Here is a 17,474-nt window from a genome sequence, read left to right as displayed (position 1 = left end):
CTTAGCTGCTTGAGCCACAGGCGCTGAGCTGCTTTTCCCTTTCTGAAAAATTCTTAAGTGTCACTCATTTAAAAACTTCCTTAATATGGCTGTATGTATGAGGCATTGCCTCATGCTTAAATCTCATCTCAATTCTCATTCTTTCTCTTTTTGTCACCTTTAGAACCTTTGTGCACGCGTTTGGCTACTGAGCTAACTCCTCATCTTTTATGCCTCAGCTCTAGTGGCCTTTTCTATCCTAAGTCTCTTTTGTAGGTTCTCTCATTACACAGTTGCATTCCTTTGTGTTATACTTGCCACATTTGCAGTTTTACCTTTGTTAATGTCATTGTTTGATTAATTTGCATCTTTTCTAATGACTAAGCTTGATGAGTCAGGAACAGTATTTTTGTTCATGATTATATCTACAAATCCTAATTTTCCATAATCAGAAAACTGTAAGGGGATGCATTTAATACCAAATCAGATTAATAAAAAAAAAAAGAAATTATTCAGGTGAGATAGTGGTAAAACTGATAACCAAATAAACTAATAGTGTCTTCTCGGTTATACTATAAAGCAAGTACTATAGAAAAGGTCACAGTTTTTGGCTGGCTATTCCTATAAATGTATTTTTAACCAAAGAGGGGGGAAATCTATATTTTCAAAGATGGTCATCACACAAAATTATCTATAGTAAAAAAACAAAACCAAAACACAACTGGTACATTGCCTATATGTCCAGTAATGAAAGACCAGTTAAGTAAATTAACAGTGATGTTTATGTAAAGAATGGAAAATATTTTCAGTATAAACAGTGGAAAAAGCAGAATAAAAATTCGTATTTATACTACATTTGCAACTGAATAGATGTAAGTATAAATTTGGACAAAGATGGAAGGGGGGAATATGGCAGGATGAAAGAATTGCCTTAGAGTTATGTGTGTTTTTTTTCAACAATGTATGGTTTTGTGATTTGAAAAATTAGTGTCCCAGTGCTACATTTTTTTTCTTTTTATAACATCACTTGGATGCTTTTCTCTCTGTAGTATGGACCTGTATTTAGTTTCACCATGGTAGGGAAGACATTTACTTACCTTTTGGGGAGTGATGCTGCTGCGCTGCTTTTTAATAGTAAAAATGAAGACCTGAATGCCGAAGATGTCTACAGTCGTCTGACAACGCCTGTGTTTGGGAAGGGAGTGGCCTATGATGTGCCTAATCCGGTCAGTAACACCGTTGTCCTGAACAAAGACAGATCTGTACTGTAATAGTTACAGCTAATAGTGTTCTACATTTAAAATGTAAAAATAATTCATTCTTTGGATCAAGAATCTGAAGAGCCACAATACATTTAAAAGAAGAAAAGCCATGGGTAACTGATAAGGAACTCGTATGGACTGTGCAATTTTAAAGGGCTTCCTGTATGAAAAAATGCAATAAATGATAACTTAGCATATCGAGATTTAATGTGAGAGAGTAATAAGAAAATCCTATTATTTTGTCAAAAGGACGTCCTATCTACACACTCTGCCTAAAAGTCTAGCATAAGAGCTATTTGGAGTTAGAGATGGCTAATTTTTTTTTTTTTTTTAGACGGAGCCTCAAGCTATCCCCCTGGGTAGAGTGCCATGGCATCACGCTCACAGCAACCTCCTGGGCTCAAGCGAGTCTCCTGCCTCAGCCTCCCAAGTAGCTGGGACTACAGGCGCCCACCACAATGCCTGGCCATTTTTTGTTGTTGTTGCAGCCATCATTGTTGTTTGGCGGGCCCCGGGCTGGGGATTCGAATCCACCACCTTAGGTGTATGTGGCTGGCGCCTTAGCCGCTTGAGCCACAGGCGCCGAGCCAGAGATGGCTAATTTTAAAGGTTCTCTTTTAATGCAGTTTGTGTGTGTTTTACCCCCAAATTCAAATATTAAAATGTTGTTAATTAATACAGAATACAAATCAGATAATTTGCCTAAGTGCTTGGTGTGGGCTCTGGCAGTGAATGAAGCACAAATAACCCTAGAGTAGCAGTTAAAAGTTAACATTAAGTGTTGTTTCTTGGATATGATGGGAAGGGAGGAATGAGTCTCCTTAAGGCCAAAAGAAAGGGCCATGGAGGATCTTTTTGCTCAGATATATGTACATTTTCTCACACAGATTATTAGACTCTTAAACTATAAATGCTCACATAGGGTTAAAACCATTAGTTATCTTACTGTTATTAGTTGTAATAACCCAAATGGATCTTATGATAAAATAAAAATGTATTTTAATGCATTGTACTCTTAATTTTTTTGAAGGTTTTCTTGGAACAGAAGAAAATGTTAAAAAGTGGCCTTAACATAGCCCACTTTCGGCAGCATGTTTCTATAATTGAAAAAGAAACAAAGGAATACTTTCAAAGTTGGGGAGAAAGTGGGGAAAAAAGTAAGCCAAACATCTTACATTTGTCCTATTCCTACTCTTCTGTGAATAGAAATCTAAAGTACGTATGTGTGTAGTGCATTTAAAACAAGCGACAGTGTGTGTTAAACTACCTTGCATTTACTAGGAGGGATGTGTTACCATTACTGTGCAGTTGTAACTGAGAATCCAGTCTTTATACTGGACTGGAGTCAGTATTGCCTTCAGAGGCAATTTCTGTGCCCCTAGGAAGCAGCATCTGCCCACAGGGCAGCTGGACCCAGGGCTTTGACAGTTCATCACATTCTGGATCTGGTCTTTAGCTTCTATTAAAGGTCAGAAACTATTTTTAGTATACCTAAAGTTGAAATATTTTCTAACGTTATAACAAGTTAATGTGTAAATCAGAATGCCACTTTAATAATACATATGAGACATATGATTATAGCACCAAGAAGACCAGAATATTTGCTGATTGTTTTCTTTACTGGGAAATCTAATTGGAAAGCCAAATGATTGGAAGTTCACTTGGTGAATGTGGAATTAAAAAACAGGAATTAGGCTCAGTGCCTGTGGCTCAAGTGGCTAAGGCGCCAGCCACATATACCTAAGGTGGTGGGTTCAAATCCAGCCCGGGCCCACCAAAACAACAATGATGGCTGCAACCAAAAAATACCCGGGCGTTGTGGCTGGCGCTGTGGTCCCAGCTATTTGGGAGGCTGAGGCAGGGGACTCACTTGAGCCCAGGAGTTGGAGGTTGCTGTGAGCCGTGATGCCACAGTACTCTACGCAGGGGGATAGCTTGAGGCTCTGTCTCAAAAAAAAACCCTAGGAATTAATTGGATAATTTTTATTCTGTGTCATCAATATGTGCTTGCCTGATCCATCTGTCTCTAATGTTGGAATGTACCAACTAGTGATTAGTTATAGTCTTTTTTTTGTATATGGCCAAGACTTTAGTTTTTAGTTCTGATCATCCTTTTTTTTTTAACCAGAAGAATAAGCTAAACTTCAGTCTTTGTACTGCTGGAAAGTGCCTTGTTATTGTCCTAATATGCATTATAAATAAACTTTTGCTGCTTTTGTTTTACTATGGCCTGGAAATCAGATAACCACTTTTTTTTTTTTTTGAGAGAGAGTCTCACTTTGTCGCCCTCAGTAGAGTGCTGTAGTATCACAGCTCATAGTAACCTCCAGCTCTTGGGCTTAAGCGATTCTCTTGCCTCAGCCTCCTGAGTAGCTGGGACTACGGCCTCCTGCCACAATGCCCAGCTATTTTTTGTTGCAGTTTGGCTGGGGCTAGGTTTGAACCCGCCACCTTTGGTATATGGGGCCAGCACGCTACTCACTGAGCCACTGGCGATGCCCTATGCCCAGCTATTTTTTTGGTGCAGTTGTCATTGTTGACCAGGCTGGCTTCGAACCTGCTAGCAAACCAGCCAGCCTCGGTGTATGTGGCTGGTGCTGTAACCACTGTGCTAAGGGTGCTGAGCCAGATAACCACATTTTAATCTTCATTTTTATCTTTTCATAAGGATGAAGAGCTCATGAGTGAGCTTTAGATGCCTTTGTGGCATCTGTTTTGGCTGTCCATAGGAGCAGCATACTTCCTGTTTAGTTCATTGTCTTTTTTCCTTCAGTGTTGTGCATAGCTTTTTTTTTTATGATGTGAGTAGGATCTTGTTTGTTCTAGAGCTAAGGTTTTACTCTCAATTTTACTTCCCAATGCCTTTATATTGTTAAGAAAACAGGGTTAAGAATTTCAAAATTGTTTTGGGACATAGTAATGAGAATGATCTTTCTTCCCCTAGATTTATTTGAAGCTCTTTCTGAGCTCATAATTTTAACAGCTAGCCATTGTTTACATGGAAAGGAAATCAGAAGTCAACTCAATGAGAAGGTGGCACAGCTGTATGCAGATTTGGATGGAGGTTTTAGCCATGCAGCCTGGCTGTTACCAGGTTGGCTTCCTTTGCCTAGTTTCAGGTATGGATGAAGAAGACATTACACTTGGTTATTTACCTTTGTATAATTACTGTAGTGTTGATATATGCTTTGTTTTAACAAAGAAAAAACTTAAACAGGTAAAAACATAAATTAGAGGAGTTTATGAATCACTATTCTTCTATAAAAATTCAAGATAAGTTTTTCTTTATACACTGAGCTCCTTCTAAGTAAGTTTCAGTTTATTAAGGAAGTGACTTGTTGGCCAAGCACAGTGGGTCACACCTGTAATCCTACCACTCTGGGAAGCTGGAGTTGGAGGATCCCTTGAGCTTAGGAGTTGAAGACCAGCCTGAGCAAGAGTGAGACCCCATCTCTATCTACTAAAAAATAGAAAAACAAGCTGGGTGGGGTAGCTATAGTCCCAGCTACTTAGGAGGCTGAGGCAAGAGGATCACTTGATCCCAGGAGTTTGAGGTTTCTGGGAGCTAGACTGATGCCGTGGCACTATAGCCTGGTGACAAAGTGAGACTCTGTCTCAACAACAACAACAGTAACAACAAAAAGTGGTTGTTGTCTAGTCTCATATTTTGAAGTTTGCCTGTCTCACATGTTCCTGTATTCAGGGTGGCTTTATAGTGGATTGTGAAATTTTTATTTTTTGAATATTTGTGCCTTTATTTAATTTTCTATTTGTCTCCATGTTAGCTGTCTTATGTTTTTCCTAAGGGCGGGAACTGTCTCTGATGAAAAAGTATGCAGCTCTTAGGACTTGATGTATAGCTTAGTATCTTGCATATTAGGTTTTCTGTATCTTTGTTGATTCATTTCTGTTTAGGTGACAGATGGGGAAGAGTTAATTTGGCATTCCCCTTTCCTTTCATTTCTGCTCCCTTCTATCTGTTTACAGAATAAAAGAGGGATGAGAGTAAAAGAGAGAGCCAGGAGAGGTTCTCTAAAGTTCTCTGCAACTCATCACATCTTATAGATCCTTATGTATTTGTAAGGAGCTTTGCAGTTTCAAAATATATATTCTATTACAACACCCAGCACAGCCCTTGGCTTATGGTGGGCCTCCATAAATGTGTATTGAGCCTGTTTCCACTTGCCCTATCTCCTGAGTGAAGTCAGAATTCTTGAGTTTGCTATGATAGGCTCTTGATACTCTAGCTCAGTCCTTTTCTGTTTCACTCATACCAACTGATTAACCAGATTATTCCATTTACTTTTTTAAACAGGCCTTTTGTTTTCCTGGCTGTGCTGTGTTCATACTACTAAGCTTCAACATCTTCCTCCCTTCTCTGTGTATGATCTCAGTTGATCCTCAGTTATAGTCTTGTAAGTGAAGCAGGGTAAGAGTGTTTATTAGAAGGCTTGATGTGAGAGGGGGCTTAGAAGTCAGATCGTCTGGTTTTACATTCCAGATCGAATGCTCACTGACTGATTTTTGTTTTTTGTTTTTTGAGACAGTTTCATTTTGTTGCCATTGGTAGAGTGCTGTGGCATCACAGCTTACAGCAACCTCAGACTCTTGCCTCAGCCTCCCAAGTAGCTGGGACTATACGCACCAGTCACAATGCCCAGCTATTTTTAGAGATGGGTCTTGCTCTTGCTCAGACTGGTCTGGAACTCGTGAGCTCAGGCAATCCACCTGCCTTGGCCTCCCAGAATGCTAGGATTACAGGTGTGAGCCACTGTGCCTGGCCTTGACTGTGTGATCTTATGCAGGGAGATATAAATTGAGGATAATAGTGCCTATTTTGTAGGAAGATAAAATGAATAACTCATGAAAAATACTTAACACATTAGCTACTACATAGTTAGCACCTATTTAAAGGTAGAATGTAAGGAGTTGAATCTACTAGTATTTTTGACCCCTGTATACCTGTTGTACTAGAAAATAAAAAGTAGGAGCAAATCCTGTAGGAGACCAGAGTGACTATCCTGTTTTAAGAGATGATTTCAAGTTAATTTTAAAAAGTATTCAACTTTCATTTTTTTTTTTTGTTGCAGTTTGGCCGGGCTGGGTTCAAACCTACCACCCTCAGTATATCAGGCCGGCGCCCTACTCACTGAGCCACAGGCGCCACCCTCAACTTTCCTTTGAATTGGAAAATGCTTCTAGAGGGTTTCTTGCTTTTCTTTGGGCCTTTAGTTTGAACACAGACAATTTGTTAAGAATCAGGAGCTACACATATTTAAACAGTTCTTTCCCTGAAGGATCATGAAAATTTCTAACTGTTAAGATTTTCATGACTTCATATTTTTTCTTGGTTCTGAGTTTTTGTCAGTTATTTTAGAGTCATTCAAGTTTATTAAATAAAGTTGCTTTAAGTTCAGTTCTGCTTCTCAAATGAATTTGATTCTACAAAGTATTGCTTTATTTTAAAAAGTCACTATTTTTGAATTATAGACGCAGGGACAGAGCTCATCGAGAGATCAAGAATATTTTCTACAAGGCAATCCAGAAACGCAGACAGTCTGAAGAAAAAGTTGATGACATTCTGCAAACTTTACTAGATTCTACATACAAGTAAGAGCTGTTTAGATCACATATTAAGCTGCAGCAAGAAATTACACATTAAAATGTTAAATAATACTTCTAGATAAGAAATATAATGCTGTCAAAATAAGGTGGTAGCTATGATCTTTAGACTTTTTTTTTTTTGTTTTGGCTTTTAAAAAAAATTTTTTTTTTTGAGATAGTCTCATGCTACCTTTGGTAGAGTGCTGTGGCATCACAGCTCACAGCAACCTCAAACTCTTGGGTTTAAGTGATTCTCTTGCCTCAGCTTCCCAAGTAGCTGAGACTACAGGCACTCACCACAGTGCCTGGCTATTTTTTTGTTGTAGTTGTTGTTGTTTAGCAGGCCCCGGGCTGGTTTCAAACCCACCAGCCCCAGTGTATGTGGCTCGCGCCCTAACCACTGAGCTACAGACACTAAAGCAGAGACTTTTTAAATTGTTGAGACACAAATTACTTGCATCTTGAGGCTTACTTGAATTCCAGTGATTGGGCATGGTAAGAGTTTTCTAATAAACTGTTATGAAGTGTTTTTGTAATTCCTATTTTCCACTGGTCTGTCTCTTCCCTAAGGCGAGGTGGTAGGGAGAAAAAACCCTCTGACTTGTTGTAGGCGAATGCAGGAGACTGCTATATCTGAAAAATGTATTTATTATGACACTTTATTTAAAGATTGAGGTATGAATGTGTCTAAGTGTTACATTCATGTGTGTGGTTTGTTCCATAGGGATGGACGTCCTTTGTCAGATGATGAAGTAGCAGGGATGCTTATTGGACTGCTCTTGGCAGGGCAGCACACATCCTCAACTACTAGTGCCTGGATGGGCTTCTTTTTGGCCAGAGACAAAACACTTCAAGAAAAATGTTATTTAGAACAGCAAACAGTCTGTGGAGAGGATCTGCCTCCTTTAGCTTACGACCAGGTTTGTTGGATTTTTCTGTTTCATTGCTGCCTCATCACTTTGAATATCTGCAGTGACTTTTTAGAAGGGACAGACAGTTTCAGGTTTTTTATATATCTTAAGCTGAATTATCCCCCATAATCTTACCTAAAATATCCTAATGATACTGTGCTGGCCATTAAATTGATCAGATATCTTTTGAGTTGATACCTTAGAGATCCTTAGGGTTGTGTCTTTGGTACTTACTTCCTCCACTTCAAAGTCTGGCTTCTTTAGATAGAAAGGATATTATGTGTGGGTCGTATGTCTTATGAAGTGTAGAAGCCTCTGAATTATGTAGAATGCTATGTGTGGAGAATGGCCTGGGCATTTGCAGAGACTTAAAGTGATAGTAGTAGTAATGGAGATTGGAAATTCATAAACACTACACCCAGCCTGCTGGCTGGAAAGGAAGAGAGAAGGGTTCTCTGTACAACCTGAGATTCCACATTGGAAGTAAACCCTGGTCATGGTCTCTTCCTGTTATTTTATTTTTTTTGAGACAGAGCCTCAAGCTATCCCCCTAGGTAGAGTGCTGTGGCATCACAGCTCACAGCAATCTCTAATTCCTGGACTCAAGTGAGTCTCCTGCCTCAGCCTCCCAAGTAGCTGGGACTACAGGCGCCTGCCACAACGCCTGGCTATTTTTTTTTTTTGGTTGCAGCCCTCGTTGTTTTTGGCGGGCCTGGGCTGGATTCGAACTCGCCACCTAAGGTGTATGTGGCTGGTGCCTTAGCCACTTGAGCCACAAGTCTCGAGCCTCTTCCTGTTATTTTTTGTGTTCTTTGCTCCTGTATTGATATGATGTATAACATTGATTTCCAGATGTTAATTGTATTACTGGGATAAATCCTGCTTTGTCATGTTGCTGGATTTTTTTTTTCTTTTTTTTTTTTGAGACAGAGTCTCAAGCTGTCACCTTGGGTAGAGTGTTGTGACATCACAGCTCACAGTGACTTCAAACTCTTGGGCTTAAGCAATTCTCTTGCCTCAGCCTCTCAAGTAGCTGGGACTACAGGTGCCTGCCACAATGCCTGGCAATTTTTTTTGTTGCAGTTGTCATTGGTCTTTTAGCTGGCCCGGGCCAGGTTCGAATCCTCCAGCCTTGGTGTATGTGGCTGGCACCCTACCTGCTGAGCTGTGGGTGCTGCTGTGTTGCTGGATTTTTTATATGTTGCGGGATCTACTTTGTTAGTATTTTGTTGAAGACTTTTGCATTTATATTCATAAGGGAGATTGATCTGTGGTTTTATTGTGATGTCCTTGATTGGGTTTGGTATCAGGGTTATATAGGTCTCATAGAATGAGTTTGAATGTGTTCTCTTTCTCTTCTAGTTTTTGGAAGAGTTTATGAATGATTGGCATTAATCTTTTTTTACATGTTAGGTAGAATTTATCAGTGAAGCCACATGTGTCTGTGCTGTTCTTTGGGCAAAGTACTGATACAACTTACTTGTTTTAGGGCTATTCAGATGTTCCATTTCTTCATCAGTTTTAGTAGTTTGTGTTTTTCTAGGAATTTGTCCATTTCATCTAGGTTACCTAATTTGTTGGTATCCAGTTATTTATAGTATTCTCTTATTATCCTTTTTATTTCTGTTAGATCAGTAGTGATGTCCCCTCTTTCATTCCTGATTATAACCTTTTATGTAACAGCTTGATAGATAATTGACATACCTTAAAATCCTTCCCTTTAAGATACATAATTTTGTGGTTTTTAGTACTTTCAGAGTTGGGAAACCATTACGATTTAATTTTTGATCATTTACTTCACTTCCATAAGATAGCCAGTAGTTGTTAGCAGTCAAGCTCCATTCCCCCGACCCTGCCTCTGGCTTAGTAATATACTTTTTGTTTCCTTGGGTTTACCTGTTCTGGACTTTCTTGTAAATGGAATCTAACAATATGTGGACTTTTGGGACTAGCTTTATTTATTGAGCATGTTATCAGAGTTTATGCTTGTTATATCAGTACTTCAGTCCTTTTTATTGCCAGTAATATTCCATTATATGGATATAAGGCATTTTGTGTATCCATTCATCAGTTGGCAGACATTTGGGTTGTTTCTACTTTTTATCTATTAGAAATAATGCTACTCTGAACTTTATGTTCGGATTTTGTGTGGATATATGTTTTCAGTGTTGGTGGTACATACTTAGAAGTAGAATTGAGGAGTCTTATGACAACTTTGAGGAACTGCCAGAGTGTTTTCCAAATTGGTTGCACAATGTTCCAATTCCACTAACACGAAGGTTCTGGTTACTCCACATCCTCACCAAACTTGTTATCTGACTTTTTGATTACAACAGGTGCAAAGTGGTATTTCATTTTGGCCCTGCATTTCTGTGATGACCAATGATGTTGAGTGTCTTATGATGTGCTCTTTGACTTCGGTCTATCTTCTTTGGAAAAATATTTGCTCATATCTGTTCCCATTTTAAACATGGGTTATTTATCTTTATTTATTTATTTATTTATTTTTGAGACAGAGCCTCAAGCTGTTGCCCTGGGTAGAGTGCCATGGCATCACAGCTCACCAGCAACCTCCAACTCCTGGGCTCAAGCGAGTCTTCTGCCTCCACCTCCCAAGTAGCTGGGACTACAGGTGCCCACTACAATGCCTGGTTATTTTTTGGTTGCAGCCGTCCTTGTTGTTTGGCGGGCCCAGGCTGGATTCAAACCCGCCAGCTCAGGTGTATGTGGCTGGTGCCTTTGCTGCTTGAGCCACAGGTGCTGAGCCTATTTATTTTTATTTTTTAATTTTTTTAATTTTTTGCAGTTTTTGGCTGGGGCTGGGTTGGAACCCACTACCTCCAGCATAGGGGGCCGGCGCCCTACTCCTTGAGCCACAGGTGCTGCCCAAACATGGGTTATTTTTCTTTTTATCATTTAGTTATAAGAGTTTATGTATTTTTCTTTCTTTCTTTTTTTTTTTTTTAAGAGACAGAGCCTCACTTTATCACCTTCTTTAGAGTGCAGTGACATCACAGCTCACAGCAATCTCCAGCTGCTGGTCTTAGGCAATTCTCTTGCCTCAGCCTCCCAAGTAGCTGGGACTACAGGTGCCTGCCACAACACCCGGCTATTTTTTTGTTGCAGTTTGGCCAGGGCTGGGTTTGAACCTGCCATCGGTGGTATATGGGGCTGGTGCCCTACTCACTGAGCCATAGGTGCCACCCTGTATTTTTTCTTGATGTGCTATTAGTGTCTAAGAAACTATTGCCTAATCAAAGGGTATGAAGATTTACTGTGTTTTTTCTTAGTGTTTTATGTTTTCATCTCTTATATTTAAGTCTTTGATCTATTTTGAGTTTATTTTTATATATTGTGTGAGGTCTTCATTCTTTGACATGTGGTTATCTGGTTGTCCAGCCTAGTTTATTGAAAAGACTTTTTTTTCTGCATTGAATTTTCTTGTCAAAAACCTATAGCCAGTTGTGGTGACATGTGCCAGTAGTCTTAGCTACTTGGGAGGCTAAGGTTGGAGGATTGTTTGAGTCTTAAGTATTTTGTTCTTTTGATGTTATTCTTTCTTTTGCCAGTTCAGATCTGCTGTTGATCCCCTCTAGTGAGTTTTTCATTTCAGTTTTTATACTTTTTAATTCCAGTTTTTATACTTTTTAATTTGGTTCCTTAAAAAAATAATTTATAAATATTCTGTTTGGTAAGGCATGGTTTATACTTTATTATTATTAATTTCATAGTTTTGGTCAGGGCTGGGCTGAAACCTGCCACCCTTGGTATATGGGGCCAGCGCCCTATTCCTTGAGCCACAGGCACCACCTTATACTTTAATTATTTAGATAATAGTTTTCTTTACTTCTTTGCACCTATTTATAATAGCTGATTTAAATTCTCTGTCTAGAAAATCCAATGTCTGGGCTTCTTCATGGATAGTTTCTATATAATTTTTTTTTTTTTTTTTTTTGAGACAGAGCCTCAAGCTGTCCCCCTGGGTAGAGTGCCGTGGAATTACATCTCACAGCACCCTCCAACTCCTGGGCTCAAGCGAGTCTCCTGCCTCTGCCTCCCATGTAGCTGGGACCACAGGCGCCCGCCACAATGCCTGGCTATTTTTTTTTGGTTGCAGCCGTCATTGTTGTTTAGCGGGTCCAGGCTGGGGATTCGAACCCGCCACCTTAGGTGTACGTGGCTGGCGCCTTAGCCAGTTGAGCCACAGGCGCCGAGCCATAATTTCTTTTTTATAATATACTGGCCATACTTTCCTTTTTTTTTTTTCTTAAATAGTTTTTTGTTGAAAACAGTACATTTAAAATAATGTGGTAACTCTAGAAACCAGATTTCTTCCTCCTTGAGTTTGTTGTTGCTGCTGCTGTTTGTTTAGTGCCATTACAGCATTAATTATATAAATTATGTGTTCTGTGGTGAGGTCACTGAAGTTTTTACTTTTTACTTTAGTGGCCATCTAATATTTGGATAGAGATTTATTGAAAAACAGTAAGTCTCCCAGGGAACTTTTCTCAGTCTCTTGTGAACATCTAAATCCCCAGTTTGTCCTTTGAACTTTTTGTTCTGTGTCTTGATAGCTCTTATTGCAGACTACCTTTGGTTAGTTTTTTAGAGTTTGAAAAAGTTGACATTGAGATTTTTGCTAGTGTTGTTATTTTTAGGGGGAGTGAATTTTTGCATGTACTTTCTATGCCATTCCTCGGAGTGATCACTTCTCTTCTTGTTATCTTGCCCTCCTTTATTCCCTTTGTTAACCATAGATAGTGATACAGCATGATAATCTTAGCCACTCTGAACCAGTCCTCTGCACTTCTACCTAGAATGCAAGCTAGTTTATACTAAACCAGGAAGTTAAATTTTTTTTATTCTGATTAAGTATGTTAAATATTTATAAAAATCAGGAAATGCTTTCTCTTTTTAGCTCAAGGATCTAAATTTACTTGATCGCTGTATAAAAGAAACATTAAGACTCAGACCTCCTATAATGACTATGATGAGAATGGCCAAAACTCCTCAGGTAAGTCTCTTGGCTAGATTTACACCTTTGTGCCCCCAGTGTTTGTTTATCAAAATTAGAAAGTAGAATAGCATGAAAGAGAATTTTTTTCAACTAAAAAAGTAGAATAATTGGTCAGGTATGGTGGCTCACGCCTATAAATCTTAGCATTCTCAGAGGCCAAGGTGGGTGGATCACCTGAGCTCAGTTTGAGATCAGCCTGAGCAAGAGCAAGACCCTGTCTCTACTAAAGTTAGAAAAAACAAACAAACCAGCAAAGAAAACCTAACAGGGCATTGTGGGCACCTGTAAAGTCCTAGCTACTTGGGAGGCTGAGGCAAGAGGATTGCTTGAGCCCAAGAGTTTGCCTTTGCTGTGAGCTATGATGTCAGGGGACTCTACCCAGGTGACAGTGTGAGACTCTGTCTCAAAAAATATAAAAAATAAAAATAGTAGAGGCTCGGTGCTTATCATACACTGAGGCTGGCAGGTAGGACCCTGGCTGGGGCCTGCTAAATGGTAATGACAACTGCAACAACAAGTAAAAATAGCCAGGTATTGTGGCAGTCGCCTGTAGTCCCAGCTACTTGGGAGGCTGAGACAAGTGAATCGCTTGAGCCCGAGTTTGAGGTTGCTACGGCACTATACCAAGGGGAACATAATGAGACTCTGTCTCAAAAAAAAAAAAAAAAGGAATAATCACCATTTCCACATGAGTTTCAATTTTTTATATTCGAAGTATGTGAATATTTTTACATATTTTCAGATAGTATACATGCTAATCTCTAATGCTTATCATGCTCTACATTTTTATTTAGCAATTGGGAATTTTAAAATATTAGTTTTTTTGGTTTAATAATGTTTTGTTGTAAAAAATTTTAGTCATATGACATGCATAAATCAGATAGTAAAAAGCATTATAAGTTTGATTTGGGTACTACACATTTGAAACTCAATGTGGGCTTACTTGGAAATCATCTTTTTTGGGGAGGAGCCATCTTGAGTTAAATAAATTTTAGTTGGCCTATCATCTGGCCAGTTTTTAAATGTACGTACATATGGTGGTTGACTATGATGGTTTGACTTACAGTCTTTAAAATTTATGATGGGCTTATCGGGACATAACCTTATTGTAAATCAAGGAGCATTGTATAGGTCATATATATCCATGCTTCGTTGCACAATGATCTGATTATGTGATAGCACATTTTAAAATTCTCTAATGAAATGTGTTGCTTTCATTTTAGACTGTGGCAGGATATACTATCCCTCCTGGACATCAGGTGTGTGTTTCTCCTACTGTCAATCAAAGACTTAAAGACTCATGGGTAGAACGTCTGGACTTTAATCCCGATCGCTATTTACAAGATAACCCAGCATCAGGAGAGAAGTTTGCCTATGTGCCATTTGGAGCTGGTAAGATGATTATATGAATTGAAATACTCATTCTGATAACTTATTTGTCTCTGTTAAAATAAAATAATCCATGTGAATTTTATTTACAGATATAAATGTCTCCCTTTATAGAGACATTCCTACAAAGTTTTGTAGGGGTAGAAATTTTGCAGGTTGGAAAAGAATCTTTCGTTTGTACTAAATAGATTTGTTCTGTGAATCCTTATACAATGCTCTATAACCTTCTAACCTGTCTAGTTTTTATTAGGTCTAATTTTTGTAGTCTACCCGTGTTTGCCTTATAATAGTCTTGAAAGCTTCATGAGTTGTTTCAAAGAATGATTGGGTGAGCACACCCACATTTGGAATTCTTTCAGGCTAACTATAACTGATTACCATCATTTCAGAAAGGAGTAAAGGCAGCCTATTAAAATTAAAGCTTTTCTGAATTATTAGTAAATGTTTTAGTTCTCTGTATCTTTATGACAAAATGGTCTTCAAATTTGGGCAGGTTATATGTAGGTTTGGAAATTTCATTTCCCAAGTAGATTCTTATTTTATTTTTTGAGACTGAGTCTCATTATGTTGCCCTCAGTAGAGTGCTATGGTGTCACAGCTCACAGCAACCTCCAACTCTTCCCAAGTAGATTCCAAAGTAATTTAGCAGATCCTTGCTCCTCCAATAATTTCTCAGTTCATTCATTAGTACTCTGTACAGATTAAATTATATTCTGTGACTTTTTATTTAGTCTTTCCAAAGAGATCATTTAAGGGAGAGAACTGTTTTGTCCTTGGTCACACTTTTTCCACATAGAAAGTCTTTTGGGACTTAACTTTGTTTAATAAATAAATTTAACACTGTGGTATATGACATAAAATAATCAGTCTTAACTTTGTTTAATAAATAAATTTAACACTGTGGTGTATGACATATAAAATAATCATTGATTGTTAACATTTGGAAGGGCATTCTGTCACCTAAATTCTGCCCCAAAGAGTACTCTTTTTTTTTTTTTGAGACAGAGCCTCAAGCTGTCCCCCCTGGGTAGAGTGCCAGACCTTCCAGCTCACAGCAACCTCCAACTCCTGGGCTCAAGCGAGTCTCTTGCCTCCGCCTCCTAAGTAGCTGGGACCACAGGCGCCCGCCACAACGCCCGGCTATTTTTTGGTTGCAGCCGTCATTGTTGTTTTGGCGGGTCCGGGCTGGGGATTCGAACCCGCCACCGTAGGTGTACATGGCCTTAGCCGGTTGAGCTATAGGCGCTGAGCCTGAGTACTCTTTTCTAAACTGTAATTATCTGGCTTCTGCTTGAACTTTACAGGAAATGGGTGTGGATTACTCAGTTACCTTCTGTGACAGCTCATTCCATTTTTGGACAGCTGTTATTTTTAGAACCTCATATTAAATCTCAAGTCTTTGCTTTTTAAACACCCCATTTATGGATCTTAATTGTGGTCTCTGAAGTTATATTGTATGAAATATTTAGTTGCAAGTATAGTGTCTCTTCAATCTTTATTTTCTAGTCAGTGTGTTAGTTTCCTAGGACTTCCATAACTAATTACCACAACCTTGCTGGCTTAAAACAACATACATTTATTTTCTCAGTTTTGGAGGCTGGAAGTCTAAAATCAAGTGTTGGCAGGACCATGCTCCTTCCTTGCCCCTTCCTAGAATCTGGTAGCTCTTGGCCTTCCTTGGCTTGTAGAGGGGTCACTCTAATTACTGCCTGTCTGAAACAGGATTCCTTCCATGTGGGTATCTCTGTGTCTTCAGATGGCCTTCTTATAAGGACACTAGTCATTGGTGCTAGGGCCCACCCTAAGTCTGTGATTTCATCATAATTAATTACATATACAAAGATCCTGTTTCCAAATAAGGTCATATTCTGAGGTTCTGGATGTACTTGGAATTTTCAGGGGTGGGGGATGACATACAAACATGTCAAATTATCTTGGTAAATATGTTAAGTATCTCTGATTTCTTTAAGCATTTATTTGTAATCATGCTGTTTAATTATGTTGGTGCATACAGCATGTAGTAATAAATCTACATTTTGTGAATCTTCAGAATTTATCTATTTGGCTGCTGATTCCATTGGGATACTTCTGGTTTGTTGCTATTAAAAATAATCCTTTTAGCCCAGTGCAGTGGCTCACGCCTATAATCCCAGCAACCTGGGAGGCTGAGGTGGGTGGATTGGTTGAGTTCAGGAGTTCGAGGTTAGCCAGAGCAAGAATGAGACCTGTGTGTATTAAACAGAAAAAAAAAAAAAAAAATAGCCATAGTGGCACATGCTACTTGAGAGGCTCAGGCAGTATTGCCCAAGAGTTTGGGGTTACTGTGAGTTATGATGCCAGGGCACTCTACCCAGGGTGACAGAGTGACTCTTAATTAAAAAAAGCAAAATCCTTTTAATTGTTCTTACTGTAAGCCAAACTTCTGCTTAGCTGTTATACTTGTTTGTACATGTCCTTTTAAAAATAGCAACTAGAAATAATGCAGTTATGGGCCAAGCAAGTGTTATACTCAGTAGCAGTTTTTTTCTTTTAATGCAAAATTTTACAGTGAAATGCCCAGATCCTAAGCTAATGTTGATTGAGAAATGAATAACCTTAGTTCAGTCTAATTTATCTATTTTTATTTATTTATTTTTGAGACAGTCTCATTTTGTTGCCCTCGGTATAGTGCTATGGCATCACAGCTCACAGCAATCTCTTGGGCTTAAGTGATTCTCTTGCAATCAGCCTCCCAAGTAGCTGGGACTACCGACATCTGCCATAATGTGCCTGGCTATTTTTTTAGAGCCAGAGGTCTTGCTCTGGCTCAGGCTGGTCTCTAACTCTTGAACTCAGGCAGTCCACCCACTTTGGTCTCCCAGAGTGCTAGTAATTTATCAATTTTTACAATGGTTATTGCATTCTGGTCATGTCTGAAAATCTTTGCTTAGCCCAAGTTTTGAATATATCCCCCTTTTCTCTACTAAAATTGATTGTCGTAACATTTATGGTTTATGTCCCATTTCGAATTTGTGTGTTGAGATAGGAACTGCATTTCAGTCTTTTCCCTGTGTAGTATCTAGTTAGTCCAGCATCATATATTGTAAAGACTTTTTCTCACACCTTTGTTGATAATCAAATAAGCATGAAAATATGTCTGGGTGCTTTGTTCCGTTCCATTGATCTGTTTGTTGATTCTTACTAGTATCATACTGTCTTGGTTGCTGTATCTTTAGCCTTTAAGTCAGTTTAGAAGTCGCTTTAAGTCCTTCACCTAGATTTTTTTTTTTTGTGAGATGGACCTCAAGCTGTCTCCCTGGGTAGAGTGCTGTG

At 38.9% G+C, this 17,474-nt stretch overlaps 1 protein-coding gene across 1 annotated transcript in view; it reads left to right on the top strand.

The window, feature by feature from the left end:
- Window positions 1–17,474, top strand: part of LOC100959700 (lanosterol 14-alpha demethylase) — a 24,621-nt gene that overhangs the window by 4,239 nt on the left and 2,908 nt on the right. The window contains exons 3-9 of the mRNA XM_012812124.2: window positions 1,029–1,205; window positions 2,272–2,398; window positions 4,186–4,360; window positions 6,732–6,851; window positions 7,570–7,765; window positions 12,675–12,770; window positions 13,997–14,165. Of these exons, the coding sequence (XP_012667578.1) occupies window positions 1,029–1,205; window positions 2,272–2,398; window positions 4,186–4,360; window positions 6,732–6,851; window positions 7,570–7,765; window positions 12,675–12,770; window positions 13,997–14,165 (1,060 nt within the window). The remainder of the gene's footprint in view (window positions 1–1,028; window positions 1,206–2,271; window positions 2,399–4,185; window positions 4,361–6,731; window positions 6,852–7,569; window positions 7,766–12,674; window positions 12,771–13,996; window positions 14,166–17,474) is intronic.

This window comes from Otolemur garnettii, unplaced genomic scaffold (assembly GCF_000181295.1).
Source record: "Otolemur garnettii isolate 467f Iridium unplaced genomic scaffold, OtoGar3 scaffold00005, whole genome shotgun sequence".
NCBI classification, from domain to species: domain Eukaryota; kingdom Metazoa; phylum Chordata; class Mammalia; order Primates; family Galagidae; genus Otolemur; species Otolemur garnettii.
This window is presented reverse-complemented; position numbering and strand designations above follow the sequence as displayed.